The sequence below is a fragment of the Protopterus annectens genome, chromosome 3.part0 (genome assembly GCF_019279795.1).
Source record: "Protopterus annectens isolate FY-2018-M chromosome 3.part0, PAN1.0, whole genome shotgun sequence".
NCBI classification, from domain to species: Eukaryota; Metazoa; Chordata; order Ceratodontiformes; family Protopteridae; genus Protopterus; species Protopterus annectens.
Window position 1 is genome coordinate 314,113,997 of NC_056731.1, and position 21,944 is coordinate 314,135,940.

The 21,944-nt window shown below is 39.0% G+C and overlaps 1 protein-coding gene across 1 annotated transcript in view; it reads left to right on the forward strand.

Annotated features, from left to right (window-relative positions):
• Positions 1 to 21,944, forward strand: part of UBE3C (ubiquitin protein ligase E3C) — a 2,314,788-nt gene that overhangs the window by 2,012,920 nt on the left and 279,924 nt on the right. The window contains exon 21 of the mRNA XM_044064789.1: positions 549 to 737. Coding sequence (XP_043920724.1) covers positions 549 to 737 — 189 coding nt within the window. The remainder of the gene's footprint in view (positions 1 to 548; positions 738 to 21,944) is intronic.

Genomic DNA, 21,944 nt, shown 5'->3' on the forward strand with positions numbered 1-21,944 from the left:
TGCAGAGTAATAGGGCAAATTCTTTCTAGATGAACACACTTAATTCCTTCTCTGCGTTCTAGAGACATAGTGATCACTTGCATGCCAGTACTTTGGTATTAGACAGAATCTTGCACTTTCAGAGTTTAATCACTGTTAATCTTCATAACATGAGGTTTAATCACATAGTAGGTTCCACTCATTTATAAACTCATAATCCTAAAATTGTTTGTATCCAGCTTGATACTTCATTCCACTTTTTTCTTTTTCTCTTTTGTGGAATATTGGAATACTGATTCGTTTTAATTTAACATTTAATGTTTATTATTGTTTTTGCTTACTAGTGTTATTTTTGGGCTGTCTTCATAATTTTTAATTTCATGAAGTTGAAGCATTCACTAACTTGTTTCAGTTGGCAATTAATCGCGTGGTTACCTCTCAGCATTTATATATCTATAGAAGTAGGTCACTACTTTGTATACATCAGCTTGGTGAATAGTAATGCTTTAGTATAATGTGTATTTTTTTCTAACATAATCTAGTTACACTTTTCTGTTTTTTTCTTTCAGGTTGTGGAGTTAAAGCTTGGTGGTAAGGACATTCCTGTTACTAGTGCTAACCGAATAGCATACATTCACCTTATAGCTGACTACAGGCTAAATAAACAAATTCGTCAACACTGCCTTGCTTTCAGACAAGGTTTGGCCAATGTTGTAAATTTGGAGTGGCTAAGAATGTTTGATCATCAGGAGCTGCAGGTAACAGTTATTTTAGATGTAGTTTCTTTTATTCGTTAATAATCCCAATCAGAACTGAACACCAACTGCAGATGTGTGGGTTCTTTCTCAGTCACCATGAGGTGATTTGTTGATCAGAGGTAAACATTTTGTAATAAAATCACTATTAGTTGTTACAATTGCCAATGTTTTATGAGCAGTTATTTGCTTGTATTATCATAACAGAAAGTTAATTGCATTGTTTAAATTGTCTACACTATTTTCTTATATTTAGTGTCCATATGATTTGATTAAACATTCAGTCATTCATTTATTCATTCTCTGAATACCATCTTAATCCAGTTCAGGATCACTGGGGGAACCAAAACCTATCCTTGCACTCACTGGGTGCAAGGCAAAGAAAGATAGTTTTCATGGGGTACCAACCAGTTCACACTTGAAATGGATACCTAAGGGCAGTTTGGAAGGTTTTAAGTTCACCTACAAGCATGTTTACGGGATATGAGAGGAAACCGGGACACCTGGCAAAAATCTGTGCATATTTTACACAGAAGGCACCCTAGCAGAGAACTGAATTAGAGTAAGAAGCAGTGCTAGCCAACAGTCATAACCAGTAAGGATCTGAAAAGCTTTAATGAGCTGAGGTTCATTAGCATGCGTGTCCTGAGTAAATGGTGAGGTACTGTATCATATGACTAAATCATAAAGAAGTGTTTGGAGACTGAATGCTTGCCTTGTATGATTCATTGAGGTACACTGTAAACTGAAACAGAATTACAGCAAAATTCGATTCTTTCAGGAAATTTAGTGTTTCTTTAACTTCTTTTCTGCAGTCGCCATATTATCATGGTGGTAAGTGGCAGTATCAATGTATTGGCTGTTGAGATAACTCATTTTTACCACTAAGTTAAACACAAAATGAAATTTACCCAGGTAGAAACACTAGTATAAATGAAGCTATAATTGTGTAACGAATGAGTGGAAAGAAGGAACTATGATTAGTCCAATGATTGTACTAAGGAAGTATCCTTCCATTTAGTTCTTCTAAGTCAATTTGAAAAAAAAAAGCATGTGAGAAGTTTGTTTTATCCAGTAGTAAAGCTCCCAACCAAGAAAAAATATGACTTATAACAAAAGAATAAAGCAATAATAAATAAAGGGGCTAAAATGGTCAGCTGATCATTGCTGCAATGATCTTTTTTTAAAACATATTTTAATGTTTTTCACCTCATTTAACCCTGGTTTAATACATTCATTTAATTTCATGTGTTACACATATTCTCTCCAGTCCAACAAGTCTTCTAACATACCCTTTCCATAGAGTGAGCTAACATTTTCCAAAACTGCATGTTTAAAGTATGTCTAAACAGTGCATTTCCTTTTGTTGTATATGTGTATATGTATGTATGTATATGTATATATATATATATATATATATATATATATATATATATGTATATATGTGTGTGTGTATATATATATATATATATATATATATGTGTGTGTATATATATATATATATATATATATATATATATGTATATATATATATATATATATATATATATATATATATATATATATATATATATGAGTCTGTCAAGTGATCAGCTTTCCCGGAAACTCGAAAAGCATGTCAAAGAGACCATAAGATCGAGTTTCCAAAAACTCACACCTCAAAAAAGCCCACCCAGAAACATAAAAATCTACTTTTTTACTTTTTTTTTTGTGTGTGTTTGCAGGATTTTCCTTGTATAGAATGCCCATCAAACCATACAACAAGCTACATAACATTTGTGGCATTAGTCAGTAAATACATATATTAAATACAGCTCCCACATGCTTTAATTTCACCATCTTTCTTGGTTCCATTTTCTTACCTAATTGGTTGTTGATAGTTCTCACCCTGACATATACTAAATTAAGGCCAGCTATTAATGCCTCGAGCATGTTTGGAAACTTATAAACTAAAAGGACCCTACATCAAGCAAAACAACAAACTAGTCCACACCAGTTCAACTATTAAAATTCACTTTAATAAAACAATAAACTCTTCTTAAGCACTTATGTTACACATTGCGAACGTCATCAGAACAACCATTAGTTTCAGCATTCTACTTGTATTGGTTAAAAACATTATGCATTCATTACAAATGGTCCATTAATAAAATCGCTTTAATTATTTAATTACAAAACATAGTACTTTAACTTCAAGACTGAACTAATAGAGAATGCATCGAGTCCAGGAAATCTAATGGCATCTTAGCTGCCATTCTAGTTAACATTTTTCTAAATGTTGTTCTGTGATTAAACCTCACAAGTCTCTTTTAACTTGCTCTATTACCAAAAAACAAATGTATATGAACTTTCCAACTCAATGTGCTTATAAAGTGCATTAATAACTTTGTTTACAAATATTGGCCAAGTGTTCATATATGCTTTTTCTGAGTTTTCAAGAGGTTTTTCTTATATAAAATGCCGGACACTGTTTATATTATGCTAAGTAAACAACCATCTTGGAATTGCATGAATATTTTCCCTGCAAATAATAGGTGACATCCCTAACTTGAAAGGTGTCCTTCACTAAAGTAGAAGCAAACTGGGGACAACATCATTCCCATTTTTTTCATGCCCCTATTACTGCCTAGTTCTTTTGGGCAACTTTTTGGACAACTTCTTAGGGTATCACCTTTTTGCAAATACTTTTTTAAAAGGTTTTGCTTTCCTATATGCATTGTCAGGACTGAGTCCCACTTTTTCCAGTATTTCTTTATCATATAAAAACAAGGTCCAATTCTTAAACAAAACCTCAGAAATGAGCTCACTGTCCAACGTAAACATAGTGACAAATGTTTTATTAACATTACTCAAACTAAGTACATCGTTAGCACTAGTCTGTCCATTTTTTTATTTTCCACTCCTAACTGATGTGCCATATTACAAGAAGTGGCTTCAGTGAAAGGCACATAAAAAACACGCTTTTGTTTGACTATAACCTCATTCTTGATATCTGTTACAAAATCTATTGAGTATGCCGTTTTGACAAACATTTCTACTATGTTGTCACACTCTTCAACAAATATGTCAGACTTAGAGATCATCCTTGCAAACCTTACTGGTTGCCCTTTTACAACTGACTTTTTTTGATGTTTAGGGTACATACTCCTATAGTGCAGGTAAGAATTTGAAAACATTACTTACCTATAAATGCCAGACTTATATTTGCATTTAATGTAGTCTTTCATTAAATCAGTATCTAAATAATTTATTTTACCCTTGTCAGTAGTCCATGTGAAACCCAGAAATTTTGTTGCATTATTAAGATCTAAAACTTTTAGTATTTTTTCTCAGGAATCCTTCCACAAATTAAATATGCCCTCAGAAATTTCACATGAAGTAAAAAACACTCTTTAAACTGTCTGTTTTATGACATAATTACATTTCCAAAAATCCATTACAAAGTTGGCAGAAATGGGGGTGCACACCTTCCCCATTGCCACACCAGTTTTTTGTTTAAACAGTTGACCTTCGAAAAGTAAAAATATATTTTTCAATACCAATTCCATCAAACTGGTTACTGTATTAACCTTATTTAATGTAATGATGTAATTTTAATGTAATTTTATGTAATGATGTGAGGCGAGATAGACTACAGACATCGAACGTTATGGTGAGTACATAACTTCTTGTTTTCATACATCCATTTAAATTAGAGGGCATTTGGGACTGTCCATTTAAGTTAGAGGAAGTTCTTTCCTGTTTCGTAAAATCTTAACCTTTAAACTTTAAAACCCTATTCTGCGTGAGACAGTGTCTTAAGTCCGTTTAAGTTAGAGGACTTAAATTTCTTGAGTGTGAGTGATTTTGTATCTCTCTTTCCTTTCTTACATTGATAATGTCTCAGAAAGAAAGAAAGCCTTTAGCCTTCAAAAAGTGTGAGAAATGTAATAAAAAAAATGCCCCTTAGCAATTCGCATACCTTTTACTTGTATTGCTTAGGGGCTATACACTTACAAGAGTCTTGTTCCATCTTCCACAACTTTACTCAATGTGCTTTGATGGAATGTAAGAACAAATTGATATTAAAAACGCCTTTCTCGGAGACTATATCTACTGAAAAGTCAGACAAACCAGTTAAAAGACCTTCATCGGAACCAAGATCCTCGTCAGAGCTGAAGGATAATGCTCCGAAATTGACTGATTTGAAGGCTGTATTGGAACTGACACCCACTCCTGGCTCCAGTACTTCTCTGGAGCGAGAATCCTAACTGGCACCAACAACTTCCTCAGCGCAAAGACACAGGAGCTGATCACTTTCAGTAGAAGAGATTTCTTCCAGGCTCCCTTCTCCAGTTTTGGCCCCTTCAAGATCACCTTCCCTATCCACTAGGTCCATCCAGGAGTCTGTCAGATGAAGACATGGATAGGGTCATGGAGAGACTTTTAAAGACACTTTGGCCAGCATTCTCATGGATCTGAGCCCAAAGGAATCAGTTCAGACAAAATCCTTTCTCCAGCTATAGTTCCTCCTCCGATCCATCCTCCTGCTTTGGAGCTGGAAGATTCTGGCATCCAAGTTGTGTCAGTGTTGGCTCCAGGACTTATAACCTCCTCAGATCCAACATCAGCCCCGAGTGTCTCAGTGCCTTCAGAACATGAGACCTCTAGGAGCCGACACTCCCTTCTCAGGTCTGCAGAAACTTTTTGGATGTCTTCGGAGCCAATTTTATCCCCAGAGGTCATGGCATGGGCGAGCTAGGCTCCTACCTCTGCTTCGGGGATCTCCTCAAAGCGGGGAGGGCCTGCCTTACAGGTAATGAGGAGGGCCTTGACTTCTTCAGAGTTTGACACACAGTCTTCATCAGTTCTTCCTCCCTCCTTAGGTCAGGTGTCTTTGTCTTCTCACAGGCCTTCTCCACAGGTCCGCAGAGATGCTAGGACTCAGGATGTACCTCAGGGTACTGCCCCCTCTTCTGAAACCTCTCCAGAGTACCCCACTGAAGAGGTCCTTGGAAGAGGACATGTAAGAGGAAACATCTAGACTCCCCAGAAGAGTCTGTCACATCTGATACTGACCTCAATGAGGCAGAAGGGTCCCCACGATTGCCTCCTGAAGATGTCTCCTTTGGAGACATCCTAGAACTGCTGAAATAGAGAGGTGATTGGCAGTCCTCACCCCCTTCAGCTGAGGAGTTGGTATTCCTGAAGGCCTTTGCGTCTCGCCCTTCAACTTCTTGGGTTACTCCAAGTTTTGATGAGCTTATCGACCTTGTCTCTCAAAAGGCTTGGGAAACCCCAGATACCATAGACCCTACTCCTAGGAAGCCTAACAAATACATCACTGCCCCCAAAGACAAAAACTTTCTTATAAAAGGCATAGGAGTTGATGCCATGGTTGTGGCGGCGGCCACCAGAAATTAACTCTCTGAAACAAGTACCTATAGCCATCCTCCTAATAAAGACTTCAGGACTATGGATAGATATGGGACGCATGGCTTTGCTTCAGCGACCTTTGCCTTGCGGTCCATGAATTACCTAACTCACTTCACAAGACTTTAGAGGGACGTAATTAAAGAGTTAACAGACTCCCTTCAATGAGCTGTAGCTGATGCAGCAGCAGAAAAAGTCAGTGCTCAGCTCGCTATTTTAAACTCCGTCGTCAGCTCTTACATGAGGCTGTTTTGTTATGCATCGGATGGAATGAGTAGGGCAGCAGGCTCAGGTATCTCTCTTTGGAGACAAGCCTGGATGTGCCTTTGCAAATTTGCGGAGCCCTTCAAGTCTTCCTTCATTAACACTCCCTTTGATGGCTCATCCCTTTTTGGGCCAAAAGTGAAGGAAACAGTCACCAGGTGTGAACAAGATGGTAGGACCTTATCTGCTGTTGGAGTATGTTTCTCCACTCCTACCAGACCATTTCCTAAGGGCCAAAAAGGTAGTGGAAAAATGTGGTTCAGAAAATCCCAGAAATCTTATCAGGACACACAAGGTGAGAGTTCCCCCAGGGGGAGAGGGGGAAACAATAACAGGAGACTTCACTTTCGAGTAGGGGTCCATAAAACCAAGGCACCAGGGAATCTTTCTTTGGAAGACCTTTCCAGTGCTCCTGAAAGAGTGCCTGGATGTCCTTCAAGGATGCATCTGCAGTCCTTACATATGGGTTGTCCTGCCTCAGGCAGCCCTTCGGTCGGCCGGATTCCAAAGTCTGGGTCCGGCGTCAGCTGATGTCGCCATTTTCCCCGACGTCAGAGCGCCTGGGGTATAAAAGCGTCAGCCGACGCCATCTTCCTCAGTCTTTCTTGCCGCGAGGTGCCCGAAACAGAAGCAGTTCGCAAGTGCCGGTCGGCCAGCTCCTGTGATTTCAGCTACCGAAGTCTTCAAAAAAGCTAAGTACCCTGTTGGGGACTCTTTCTTGCCTCAGCCGATGTCAGATCAAACGGTTAAAGTTAATAATTGTTTATCTTGTGGGAAACAAATACCTCATAAGGATTTCCACTCTTACTGCTTACCCTGCCTAGGCCCAGACCACGACGTCTCGGCCTGTTCAGCCTGTGCTTCCTTCAATAAACGCACTCTCAGGCGTCGGGCAGAGTTTGCAGAGGAATTTTTTGGGGAAAATTTCTCTTGTATCATGCCGTCAGAGCTTCCGACAGCTCATTTACCAAAAAAACGAAAGGATAAGGACCGACACGCAAGGTCCGTGGTTTCGGCCGACTCCACGCCTAGGCCTACCGCGAGTGTCTCGGTCTCTATTGAAGCCGAATCTCTACCGCTTCTTACCGACGACACCGCACAACCGGCAACTTCGGTGCCGGAGGCCATCCCGGGGTCGGTCATAGAATTTCCGTCTGAAACCGGTGATCAGGAAATATCCAACACCATTTCTGTTGATAAAACTACTCCAGCACGTGGGGCAGCCAGGCCTCCTGTATCCATGTCCATTAAGGCCTTTACACGGGCTAAAGCTGCTAAACAGCCAAAATCTGTCCCTCCCAAGGCTATTCCTCAGGGATCCACTACCGGTTCACAAATTTTAAGTTTGGCTGAATACCTTATTTCCTTAATCAGGGGCTCTCAGCCACATCCAGGCAGGGGCTCTCAACCACCTCCAGGCAAAAGGCCCAGGGTTGAGCAGACAGATCCCCAGTCTTCTGATGAGGCCACAGATGACTCTGCCCTTTCAGACTACCAGGAGGAGGCCCTTCCGGCCTACGAGGATTCTGATGCAGAGGAATCTATTCCCTCGGCCTCCCCCCCTGAAGAGTTTTCCTTTGGGGAGACCCTTCACTCCATGAGAGAGCATTTCAAATGGCAAGGCCAGGAATTCTCTGATTCCAGGAAGAGGTTAAGGACTTTTTTACATTTACTTCAGCATAGACCTTTGGCTATTCCTCCTGTTTTAAATGTTGTAGAAGATGTGTACTCTGAGTCTAGTATTTCCCCTGACTCCCTTCCTCTGGCTCCTGTCAAACCTGACAGGTACTACAGGGTCCCGGACTCACATCTATACCTTTACAAGGGCCACTCTGCTGACCCAGAAACTATTTCCCAGGGCCCTAAAGGGGTTACAACCACCACTGCCAAGAATCCACTCCCTTCTGAAAGGGAATCCAGGGCTTTAGAGAGATGGGGTAAAAAAGTATATACTTCTTCCACTCTTTCTATGAGAGCATTAAATTGTCAATTCCATATGATACAGTATCAAGATTATCTGTTAGATGAATTGCATAAAAAAACTATCCTCGCCTGAACCCCTAAACCGTAAGACGCTTCAGGATCTGGTGCATAACTCTCAGCAGGTTAGCAACCATTTCTTACAGTGTGGTTATGATGCATTGGAAGTTTCATGTAGGTCAGCAATGACAGGTGCAGTCATACGTAGACATGCTTGGCTGAAGGAACAAACACTGCCAGATCATGTTAAAGCAAAGCTTCTGGATGCACCACTGGAAAAACAAAAGTTATTTGGTTCCACGGCTCAAGAGGTCTTAAAGAAATTTGAGGAAAAGGCTAAATCAGTGCAAACAGTCAAAGATTTTCTCCAGGTCCAACCACCAAGATTCAGCAGAAATTGGCCTTCTAAGAATTGGTCCTTTCCAGACACAGACAGATTTCAAAGAGGCAGAAACAGGCGTGCCAGAGGTAGAGGGCAAACTCGAGGCTCCTACAGAGGACGTCAAGTGGCAGCCTCCTAACCAGAGAGGTAGTGCAGGACCTACAACTACTGCGCCAGGACAAACTCAATGACTTGACTTTGACTCCGTCAACCAGGGCTCAATTGGAAGCACCTTTGGGCGGAAAGCTATCTTTATTCTCAGAAAATTGGCACAGTATTACAAAGGACAAATGGATACTGCAAATAATAGACAAAGGATACAGATTCCATTTTCATACATTACCAAAAAGACAAGGCATGCCAAACCTGCCACCAAATCAAAGGGCAGAGGCTTTCAAGCAAATTTCCAAACTACTACAAATGAAGGCAATAGAAAATGTTCCTTACACAGAACAAGGCCAAGGATTTTATTCCAGACTATTCCTTGTTCCAAGAAAAGAAAAGCAATGGAGGCCTATTCTGGACTTGTCCGCACTGAATACTTATCTCATCGTGCCAAAATTCAAAATGCTGACCTTACAGCAACTCCTTCCCATGCTGGGCAAGGGGTCCTGGCTGGTAACTCTAGACCTCAAGGAGGCATACCTGCATGTCCCTATCAGACAAAGTTGCAGAAGACACCTCAGATTTCTTGCAGGTTCAGAGCATTATCAATTCTCAGCATTGCCCTTTGGCTTATCTACTGCGCCCAGAGTATTCACGAAATGCCTGGCATCAGTAATTGCATATTGCAGACTTCAGGGGATTCAAATATACCCATACCTGGACGACTGCCTTATACAAGCGGACAGCCAACAAACATTGGTAAAACACTTGAACTATGCCATCTGCCTACTACAGGCCTTGGGATACACAGTCAACATTCAGAAATCAAGACTTGTTCCATCCCAACGAATAATTTTTCTGGGTGCACAGCTGGATACAAACACCCAAATGGCTTTTCTCACAGAAGAAAAACAAGAACAATTACCGGATTATTTCAGAAATTTGACAACACAAACCCAGCTGACTGCAAGGAAAATCCTGCAGGCCCTGGGTTTCATGGCATCTTGCATTCTTCTGATTCCACAAGCAAGGCTGCATATGAGGAAACTACAATGGTACCTAAGGAGTCTATGGTCTCAACACAGTCACAGCCTAGAAACTTTGATCCCCCTCATTCCATGCCTTCAAAAGGAATTTCTGTGGTGGGCACAAACAAGCCAGTCAAACATGGGTCTGCCTTTCAGCAAGCCACATATCAGCCAAACCATTACAACGGACGCCTCAGACCATGGATGGGGAGCGCACATGAAGGGCAGATGTATTCAAGGGCAATGGACACAAAAGGAATTGCACCTGCACATCAACCAAAAGGAAATGCTGGCAGTGATACATTCAGTCAAGGCCTTCGAACACTTCCTGCATCAAGGTCACCTGCTAATAAAGACAGACAATACCACAGTTATGTGGTACATAAACAAGCAAGGAGGTACCCATTCCTACCCTCTTTGCAGGCTGGCAATGAATCTTTGGGAACTTTCCCTAAAACTCAATATAGAGCTGCATTCCCAGTTCGTACCAGGAAAGGACAATGTACCGGCGGACAGCCTAAGCAGAAACACCATGGATCCACATGAATGGATGTTGCATCCAGACATTTTTCTTCAGATAGCACAATCATGGGGAAGGCCGGACATAGATCTTTTTGCCTCCCCCCACAACCACCAACTGAAGAAATTCTGCACAAGGACATACCACCCTCAAGCATGGAAAGTGGACGCCCTATCCTTCAGTTGGAATGCTCTAACAGTATATGCATTCCCACCTCTTCCATTAATGACCAAGGTCTTACTGAAGATCAGGACAGAGCAACCAAAAGTGATTCTGATAGCTCCGGACTGGCCAAGACAACACTGGTACCCACTGTTAAAGAGCATGTCACGCATGAAACCGTGGCCTGTACCACAATGGCCACTTCTTCTGACACAGCACAATTACAAAACTCTGCACTCCAGACTAAAAACCTTGCAGCTGACAGCCTGGAAAATACCTCGACTCCTAGCCAGGATAAACTATCCAAGAGGGTAAAGGATATCATCATGGAAGCTCGCCGTCCTTCCACAAGAAAGGCATATTCAGCAAAATGGAAAAGATTTCGAACCTGGAGCACCGCAAAGGGCCAGGATCCGACAGTGATGAGCATTCCACATATCCTTGAATACTTGGCTGAAATACTCCATAATGGCCTTTCTTATTCATCCATAAAAATTCATGCTTCAGCTATTTCAGCAGAGTACAACAGTGATCCACCTGTATTTTCTCATCCTGTGCTAAGGCAGTTTCTAAGAGGGATAAAAAACATCAACCCTCCAAGGAAACCACCAGTGCCTACATGGGACCTTAACTTCATGTTGGAAAAATTAACTCTACCTCCCTTTGAACCAGCAGCATCTTCAGAACTACAATTCCTGTCTTGGAAGACTGCCTTTCTTCTGGCCATAACCTCAGCAAGAAGAGTATCTGAGTTACAGGCCCTTATGGCAGTACAACCATTTCTCATTTTCCATCAGGACAGAGTCTCTTTGAGAACCAATCCTTCATTCATGCCAAAGGTGGTATCCAGGGTCTCACTGAACCAAGCTATCCACCTGCCTACTTTCTTTCCAAATCCACAGAATAAAGGAGAGAAACTTCTGCATACCCTGGACATTCACAGACAGTTGCGTTACTACTTGGACAGAACTAAGACTTACAGAAAAACTGACCAGCTGTTAGTAGCATATGCTGCTGGTGTACAAGGAAAAGCAGTTTCCAAACAAACAATTTCAAAATGGATAGGAAATTGCATTCGATTCTGTTACTCTTTTCATGGAAAAGCTGTGCCAGCTAACATCAGACCTCATTCCACCAGAGCAACAGCCACCTCCACAGCCTTCTTAAGAGGGGTGGCTACAAAGGACATTTTAGAAGCTGCTACATGGAGTTCTGTGCATACATTTTCCAAGCATTACAACTTGCCTTTATATTCCAGAGCCACAGCAGGCTTTGCTACTGCAGTCCTGCAGGGCATGTTAGCTACACCATCCTTTTCTTAGGTCCTACCACCGCCAGCTTGGCTATGGTATTCTACCCATATGTAAGGACTGCAGATGCATCCTTGAAGGACATAGTACAGTTTTGTACCTACCATAAATGTAGATGTCCGATAGGTATGCATCTGCAGTCAGGTTTTCCCTCCCTCCTACCCCTCTGTGGTATTCTTTGGGTACCTATCCCTTATTTTAGCTAGCTGGGGTTATCGTTTATGGTGTATTTGTTTTTTATTGTGCATGATTGGAATTTATTCATTTCTCCAAAATTTAGCCTTCTTTAGAGGGCACCTGGCATCTGGGGCAAGAAAAACTGAGGAAGATGACGTCGGCTGACGCTTTTATACCCCAGGCGCTCTGACGTCGGGGAAAAGGGCGACATCAGCCGATGCCGGACCCAGACTTTGGAATCCGGCCGACCGAAGGGCTGCCTGAGGCAGGACAACCCATATGTAAGGACTGCAGATGCATACCTATCGGATATCTACATTTATGGTAGGTACAAAACTGTACTTTCCTCCCCTCTGGAGTTAATTGGGGACGATTATCCCTGCACCAAGAAACCTGGCAAAAAATAACAAATGACAAATGGGTGCAGGACATAATATCCAGAGGATGTATCATCCCTTTCTCCCTCCCAATGCCCAGAAACAAAGCTGTTCCAGATGTTTGACCCAGTGAAAAATAACAAGCAACTATAGAAATTCAAGAGTTGCTAAGCAAAAGAGCCCTCCAAGAAGTCCCCCTGACCAGAAAGGATCCAGAACCTACTCAAGATTCTTTTTAGTTCCAAAGAAAACAGGGGACTGGAGACCCATTCTGGATCTCAACAACCTAAACATATCAGTGAAGAAGACCATGTTCCAGATGGTAACACTACAGTCGATACATCAGATCCTGGAAAATGACAACTGGATGTGCTCTATAGACCTCAAAGATGCATACTACCATATCAAAATGGACAGATGGTCCAATAGGTTCTTACGTTTCTGGCTGGGAGCCAGTCACTTCCAGTTCAGAGCTCTGCCCTTTGGTCTCACTGCAGCCCTCAGAGTGTTCACCAAATGTATGGCAGTAGTGGCGGCTCACCTGAAATGCAAGGGAATCCGGGTATTCCCATATCTGGACGACTGGCTCGTATCTGCCCCGACCAGGCATCACTTTCTCCAGTCAACAGATTATATTCTTCAATTCTGATCCTCTCTGGGCATTACTGCAAATTACGAAAAATCTGTGCTTGAACCATTGCAATCCTTAAGGTTCTTAGGAGCAGAAATAGATACTACCACTCAAATAGCAAGACTCTGTCAAGACAGAGTGCACGATCTCTGTCATCTAACCAGAACACTCTTAAAGTCCAAAGCCACTGTGAAACTGGTTCTACAAGTGCTAGGGAAAATGGCTGCTTCCATCATTTGAGTTCCTGTAGCTCGCCTTCATATGAGAGTACTCCAATGGATGCTATTTGCCCAGTGGTCAATCTTGGAACTTCCTATGTCTGACAAGATAATAACTGAGGCCTGCAGGAAAGATCTACAATGGCGGCTCCACTCACAATCTGTTCTTCAGGGCTGCTCCTTTATTTCCCCACAACCTCTAGCCACTATGACCATGGACGCTTCCCAGATAGGGAGGGAGGGGACATTTTCTAGGGAAGACGGTTCAAGGCATCTGGCAGGACCACAAGGCTCTCCTGCATGTAAATGTCTTAGAGGTGAGAGCAGTGCTTTTAGCATTGCAAATATTTCAGGACTCTCTTCCTACAGGGACAATTGCGATCCATACCGACAGCAAGTTGGTAGTATGGTATATCAACAAACAAGGGGGAACCAGATCATACCCACTTTGTTGAGAATCTCTCAGGGTCTGGCATTGGGCGATAGCCTCCAACTGCTTTATAATAGCAATGCACATCCGGGGAGATCCAGTGTGATTGCAGACAAATTGAGCAGAGATATCTTTTGGCCACACGAGTGGTTTCCTCAGTCAGAATGTAGCGGATGTGATATTCTGCAAATGGGGCTAGCCTTGTTGTGACCTTTTTGCATCACCCAAAAATGCCAAATGCAGCAACTATTTCACCCTAATCTCCCCAATGGGGGAGTCACCAAGGGATACACTTGTTCACGACTGGCCCACAGGAGTTTATGTGTTTCCCCCTATTCCTCTTATCCCAAAGCTCCTACAGAAAGCAAGTTTGTTGGAGACAACCATTATCCTAATTGCCCCATACTGGCCTCGTCATATCTGGTTTTCCTTTCTTCAGCCTCATCTCCGGGACGAACCCTGGATTCTGGACTCAGTTCCAGACCTTCTGACACACCCATCAGGAATGTTTCAGCCCAACCTAAACAGTTTGAGATTAACAACTTAGCTGCTTCAGTTCCCTTAATTGCCAGGTTTTTATCCCTGCCCTGTCTAGTCAAGCATATAATTTTATCATCTCATAAATCATCTAGTCGAAAACTTTATAGAATCAAATGGAAGAAATTTGTAATATGGGCTAAAATAAAGACATAGATCCCTTTACAGCACCAGTTCATGTTATTCTTCAGTTTTTGACAGAGATCTTCAATAATGGAACAGCAGCAGCTTCAGTGAAAGTTCAACTAGATACAATCTCTAATTTTCATATAGGAGATAATGACTGTCCAATTATAGGTCATAGACTTTGCAAAGTAAGGCCTCAAACACCCAATGCCTCCTTCGGATCTAAATTTCATTTTGACTAATATTGTACGTCCTCTATTTGAACCTTCCGCCACATGCAATATGAAGTATCTCTCATGGAAAACTCTGTTCTTGGTGGCAGTTACTTTTGCTAGAAGTGTATCTGAATTACAAGCTATGTCCATAAAATCACCATGTCTAACCTTTCACAAAGATAGGGTGTCATTGCGCACCAGTCCATCTTTCCTACCCAAGGCGGTTAAAAAAAATACCCTGAACCAATCTATTGATCTTCCAGTTTTCTTCCCCAACTTTCAAAATAAAGGAGAATATTCTTTCATTTACTTGATGTTCTTAGAAAATTACGTTTTTATTTACACAGAACATCGGAATTCAGAAAATCAGACCAACTTTTTGTTTCATTCTCAGATACAAGAAAAGGCTACCCAGTTTCAAAGGTCACATTACCCAAATGGCTAACATCTTGTATTACCTGTATTTACAATTATATTAACAAGACCCTTCCAAATGGTGCTAAACCCCGCTGTACTACATCTGTTGCCACGTCTGCAGCTTTCCAGGCTAGAATACCTCTGGATGATATATGTGCAGCAGCTACTTGGGCCAACCCTCATACTTTCACCATCATTACAAAGTAGATTTGGCCACCAGGAGTAGAGCAGCCTTTGGTTGTGTGGTCCTGAGGAATAGTCTCCCTTGAGCCACCCAAGAGTTCTTTTGCTGGGGACGCGGTCACACAAGTGAGAATAAAGGCAAGATTGACAACATCACATAAAGAAGTTATGTACTTACCATAATGTTCCAGGTGGGTTGTCTATCTCGTCTTTTATTCTCACAGTCCTCCCTCCTCCCCCTGCCTAGACTCCTGATACACTAGTGGGTGGTGTGTGAGGGGCGTAGCCCCCACCTAGTTAGTTTTTATATTTATGAATCTCATTTCACTGAAAGTTAACAATATAAAACTAAAGGTAGGTGGAGGGCTATGCCCCCCACACCCTCCCAACTATATATACTAACTGCAGGATCACACTACAGTGGGGAAAAGGGCATATATATTTTATTTGCTCAAAAGGTACTTACATTCAGTGAAATGAGTTTTCAGTGATTTGAGCTTTCAGCGATTTGGTGTGAGTGTTTTGAAATTCAGTTAAATAAATTTTCAGTGAATCAAAGTAGACCTCTATATATATATATATATATATATATATATATATATATATATATATATATATATATATATACATACATATAAGGTTCATAGGTAAGTACTAGGCTGTCTGCCAAAGGCCATTTATAAGCCTAGCCAGAATGTGTTGGCTTTTGCCACCCCCTTAGCTTAGTTCCCTGTGCCTCTGTCCAGCAGAGCCATTAGTTCCCTGCGCCACTGTCCAGCAGAGCCACTGCAGTGATCCCTGGGGTAAATATATAGGATCCCTTTTAAATCTCGAAATGCTGAAAGATAGTCTTTCAGTATCTCAAGACCAAAATTTCGGAAGTGCAGTTAATCAAAACTACACTTTACCGAATTTTATATTATCGAATCTGCTGTTGGATTGGTGTGTTGTGGTGTGTGTTTGTGGTGCATTCTGGTTTGTGAGTTAGATATGGTAGACGATGTGTGGCTGTGTACAGAGATTCAGGTAAGTTGGAAGTGTTTAAGGCCTTTGGGTAGGGTTTTTTGTATTTTAGTGTTGTGGGAAGTTTTGGTCGTTGGATGGGTTAGATGGGTGAGTGTGTGTGTTTGTTCCTGTTGAAGATGATGTGTTTTTTGAATGTGCAATATGTGTGTTTTTCACGTGTATGTGTAGGGGTAGTTTTTTGTGTATTTCCTGGTAGTGCGACCTTGGAGTTGGTATATATAAGTAGCGGGGGTGTGGGGGATGCAGGAGGGTTTGCCCCCCCTGCTTATGCTTAGGTTTTGTAGGTTTGTGTGTTTAGTAATAATAATAGTGGTTTAGACATTTTAAAATTAATTATTAAGGAAAATAATATAAATTTGACTGTTTTACAGAATGATATAGAAGTATTGGAGGCGCTTATTAAGAATGATCTGTTTTTTGATATTAAGCAAGAGAGAGAAAAATTTTATAAAATAAGAGGTGATATAGATGAAAAATGCACCGGATTGATTAATAGAAAAATGGAGAAATTAAAACGTGATTTGTTTGATTATGAAAATTATGTAAGTTATCCTAAATCAAGTACTTATGGAAACTTACATAATAGAAAGAATGGATTTAATAGGAATAATAATAATTATAAGAAAAATACATATGAAAAAAGAAATGAAATGGAATTTGATGAAATGGGAGAGAGATGGAGGGATGATTTATATGATAAAGAATTTCCCCCATTAGAAAGGGCAAAGATAAATAGCGAAATGGATAGGTTGCAAAATGAAAATTTTCCTATGGGGGGGGGGGGGAGAGATATTAAATGTATGTACCCCGGACCCAGATCTTATACTTAATGTTAATATAAATGAGAATGATATAAATGATGAAAGTATTATTAATACTTTAAATGGTTTTACTATCTATAATTATAGTGATGTTAAGCTTCAAGAAGAACATTTTAGTTTATTAGGAAAAGGTTTTAAATTTATTCCACAAGTTAAAGGGGAACTGACATCTACACTCCTTGACTTAAAATTGTTTTCGAGAAACGTTAACTTAAAATTAATATATGGTAGGAATGATAAACACACAAATCCATATAATATTAATAAAACTCTAGTGAAATCTTCAGTTTTTAATCCCCCATTGCATCCACAACTTAAAAATTTAGAGAATGTTATGGAAGTAGAAATAAGAAAAACATATAAAAAGATGGGAAGTGATATGAACCTTAATAAAGAGGAATATAAAGCATTGAATGAACTAAAAAGCAATTCTAAAATAAGAATAATGAAACCAGATAAGGGAGGGGGAGCAGTTATTATGGACACCATTACCTATGAAGGGAAAATGAATCAAATTTTGACAGATGAGAATAAATATAGGGTGGTGTCCAGAAATGAAATTGATTTAGCTTATAAGAGGATAGATATGGAACTAGAGGGTATGTATAATGAATTAATTATTGATGAAAATACGCTAACTTATCTAAAAGTGGAAAAAACGAAAATACCGGTTATTTATGGCATCCCTAAAGTCCATAAAAATGTGGTGGACCCACTGCTGAGACCAATTGTCTCAGCGGATGGTTCAAAAACATTACCTTTGGCTAAATTTATAGATAGTAAAACTAAACGTATATGGATTAACAAGTTAGCTATATTAAAAGATTCATGGGATTTCTTAAGAATGATAGATAATAGCATGTATACTGAAAAGTTACTATTTGTAACAATAGATATAATAGATTTATTTTCATCTATTCCCTGTTTAGAAGGTATGAATATGTTTGAAGAAGAAATATTTTTGGATAAAATATTGACCCATAAAGATAAGATAGTGTGCACAGGCTTGATGGACATGGTACTTAAAAATATTTTTTTATTATTTAATGGGGAATTTTTCCAACAAATGCAGGGTGTAGCCATGGGAGCAGCCTGTGCACCTACATATGCAAACATCGTCCTGGCTAATTGTGAAGAAAAATATGTGCTTAAATCTGAGTTCCATGTTTATTGGAACCTATATAAGAGGTTCCTAGATGATATAGTTATATTCTGGGTAGGAGGAAAAGAAAAATTGGAAGAATTTATAAAATATATTAATCAAACTACTGTTTTTCTTAGATTCACTTACAATGTTTCTGAGAAGGTTTTACAATTCTTAGATATAGAAATATTTAAAAGTGAAGGTACATTTGCATCTAAAGGATGTAGAAAATTAACTTATTGTAATTCTTATCTGAATTATAACAGCGCACATCCAGTGCATAGTAAAAGAAACATAATAAAAGGCCAATTTGTGAGGGGGTCATGAATGACAAGTAAGTTGGAAGACTTTAAGGTAGAATGTGACCTATTAGAAGGTATGTTTTTAGATAGAGGATATGATAAAAGTTTGGTTAATAGTATTAGGTTAGAAATAGAAAAAGGAAGAATGGAAAAATTTGAGCCTATTTTAGGCATTAAAGAGATTAAGGATAATAATGTGGTAAAAAACAATAGTGCTAGTTCACAAGAAGAATATAGACTTTCCTTTATATTAGAATACAATAGTTTGAATCAGAACATTAAATCATTTTTTATAGGGAATGGGAAAGATTTATGGCCCTTACTGATTTGGAAGAATTACCTAGAGATACTCCTAGGGTGGTATATAAAAATGCATATAATATAAAGGAATATTTAGAACATTAGAAAAAGGAAAATAGTAATAATAGAACTAGTTTTAACAATAAAAAATGAACATTTAAATGTGGGAAATGTAGTCAGTGTAAGTATATAGTTAATAAGGAGAATATATATATTGAGAGCAGAGGTAAATTGATTGAGTAATGGATTATATAGTTGTGATACCAAGGGATTAGTGTATCTGGCCACCTGTGTCAAATGTGGGTCCTTTTACATAGGTAAAACAGAGAGAACTTTAAAAAGAATAATTTACAGCATACCTATGATATTATAAAAATGAAAGGTACTAATGCATTATATAGACATAAGAAGGTATGTGAAGACAGTATATTTTATTTTTTTGTAATTGAACATATAAAGAATATTAGAGGGGGACCATGGGAGGACACCATAGGATATAGAGAATTATGGTGGCAGATTACACTGGAAGCAAATAAATCCCCAGGTTTAAATGAATATATATCAATTTTACCTCTACTGAAATTAAAGGCAGCTAAAATATAATTTTAAGTGTAGTAAAATATATGGTCAGTAGATGGTGCTGTTGTATTAACTTTTGCTATTAATGTGTATGTATATATATGTATATATGTGTATATATATATATATATGTGTATATATATATATATATATATATATATATATATATATATTTAAATATGTATTATATAATGAAGAAAAATATAAGTAGCCCCTTTAATATGAATGGAATTGATTTTAAAAGTGATTAATAGATATAAGTTAAAGTTTTTACAGAAGTTCGATGTATTTATGTGAATTAAATGAATTGTATTTTAGTATTTTAATATTCATGAGTTTTTAGAGGTAAACTGATTTGTCTATGTGAATTAATTGAAGTTATTTGATTGGAAAATGGAAATGAAGGAAGTATATAAACTGATTTTAATGATGTAAGAAATTATCTGATGAAGTCCAATGGATAGGACGAAAACGCCTTGGTTTTGGAATTGCGTTAATAAACAGTAGTTTGCATTTCACTTTTCAATTGTGGTGGCTATAATTGTGCTTGGTGACATTCTTCTGAGAATTGCCTGTTTTTCTTGGTTTTGGTCGAGAACTGTTTCTTGGTTTTGTGTGTTTAGTGTTTTAGTTAAGGTTTGGGGGGGGTGGTGTTTGTGCTTTTGTGGTGGAGGTTATATTAAAAAACTGAATGTCGCATGCTGAAAATTCGGTATTATGAATTTTCGGTTTAGTGACATTAGGTTTTTTAATATTTCTGTATAGTGGGTGTTCGATATTTAAGTCTCGAGATACTGAAAGTCAAGTATACCCAGAATTAAAAGTAGATCTATATATATATATTTCCATGCATCTTCATACAGTTACCATGTATCTCCTCTTCGTACACCTTTGGGGGCATACAAGATCTGAGGTAATCAGGGGAAGGAATTATGGGTACAGATGCAGCCCACGAGTTTTGCAGAAGGCCTCGAGCTAGAATATTGGCCAAGATGGATCCGACCCACAAGTGAGAATAAAGGACGAGATGGACAACACACATAGAACTTTATGGTAAGAACACAAGTTCTTTTTTTCTCACAAAAACTTTTATGTCAATGAGCACATTAACTGTATCAGAGCTTCTGTTTGGAACAAATGTCAGCCTTCTAGAAAGCACATTGGCATGTTCAGTCTTGAATAACTTGGATGAAAAGTTAAATAACTTAAAATCTTGAGTGTTGTTATAACGTACGGGCCTCCTCAATTCTGTTTTTCCTAAAGGGGCTGGCCCATCTGCACTTCGGTCTTGACAACTGTCCAATGTCGCTTCCTCTTCACCTACCATTAGTTGCCATGGTTACCAGGTTGAGCTGGGTAAGGAATCCCCCTACAATGTTCATCACAGTCACTTTTCAATTTCCATTGTAAAATAGATTCACAAGACTTGTCAACTTTAGGAAAAATATTCCAAAAGTTAGAAGACATCTGGTCAAACAACAAATCATTACGAATCAATCTCTCTAGTTTGTCAGGCTTTTTTGCCAACATTTCAGTGTTAAAAATTATTATACTTGATCATTAACATCATAACAGAATGCCCAGTTTGGTCAAATAAATAATTTAACTCATTGTGAAATTCGGAACCTTTTATGACCCCATTTAGCTATCTCAAAACACAGACTAATGTCCTAGTCAAGCTCTGTGTTTCTATATTTGGAAACTTGCTCAAAAATTTCCAGTTATTCTCCATAATGTTCTTAGTATTGTTTTCATCAACAGAAGTAACCAGCTTTTTTGCTAATGTTTTACTTTTATGTATACAACTGGGGTCTTTTCATATTTCTGAAGTTAAAATATGGATCTTATATTTGTCTTCTCTTTCATTTATAACTGATGCGTACTGTCCTTCTAACACTTTCATAGGGTATCCTCTTAATAAAATTGTCTTTAAGGCTAGAAGCCTCATGCTGGAGTTTAACCTGACTGCTGAAGCTCCACAGGAAGTCTTTAAGTAAGAGCACGTGGACTGTAAAATGGATGTACTGCTTACAGTTTCTGAAGTGCCTTTGAATATACTTTTTTTTTTTTTTTTTTTTTAAAGAGGCACAGTGTTACTCTGGCAAATTATACCAGTTAAGAAATGGATAGTGTTGGATTTTGATGCAGCCCCTCCCCAAGAGTTTATTATAGTCATCACTTTCTGGGATTATGATTTCCTGGAACCTGGAAAGTGGTAATGTGGTCTGCTTCTAAGATGAGTGTCAACGTGTTAAACTGCACTGATCCAGTTTTTATTTGGGGAGGTGTTGGGTAGATGCAATTGTTGTAGGATTTGGAGTAAGACAAGCAGTGAGGCAGTTCTAATTAGAGGAGTTTTAAGCTAAGAATGTGTCAGGTTATCTGCAAATTTAGCTGTTCTGGTATACCACTGCTCCTGTATTTTTGATTGTGTAGCTTGAAGATTGATAAGAATGGGGTTGGGGATAGATATGCTATGACCATGAATATTATTTTCACATCTTCTGTTAAATAAGGCTTAATCCTATAGAGGATACCCAGTTTTTTTTTTGTTTTTTTTTTTA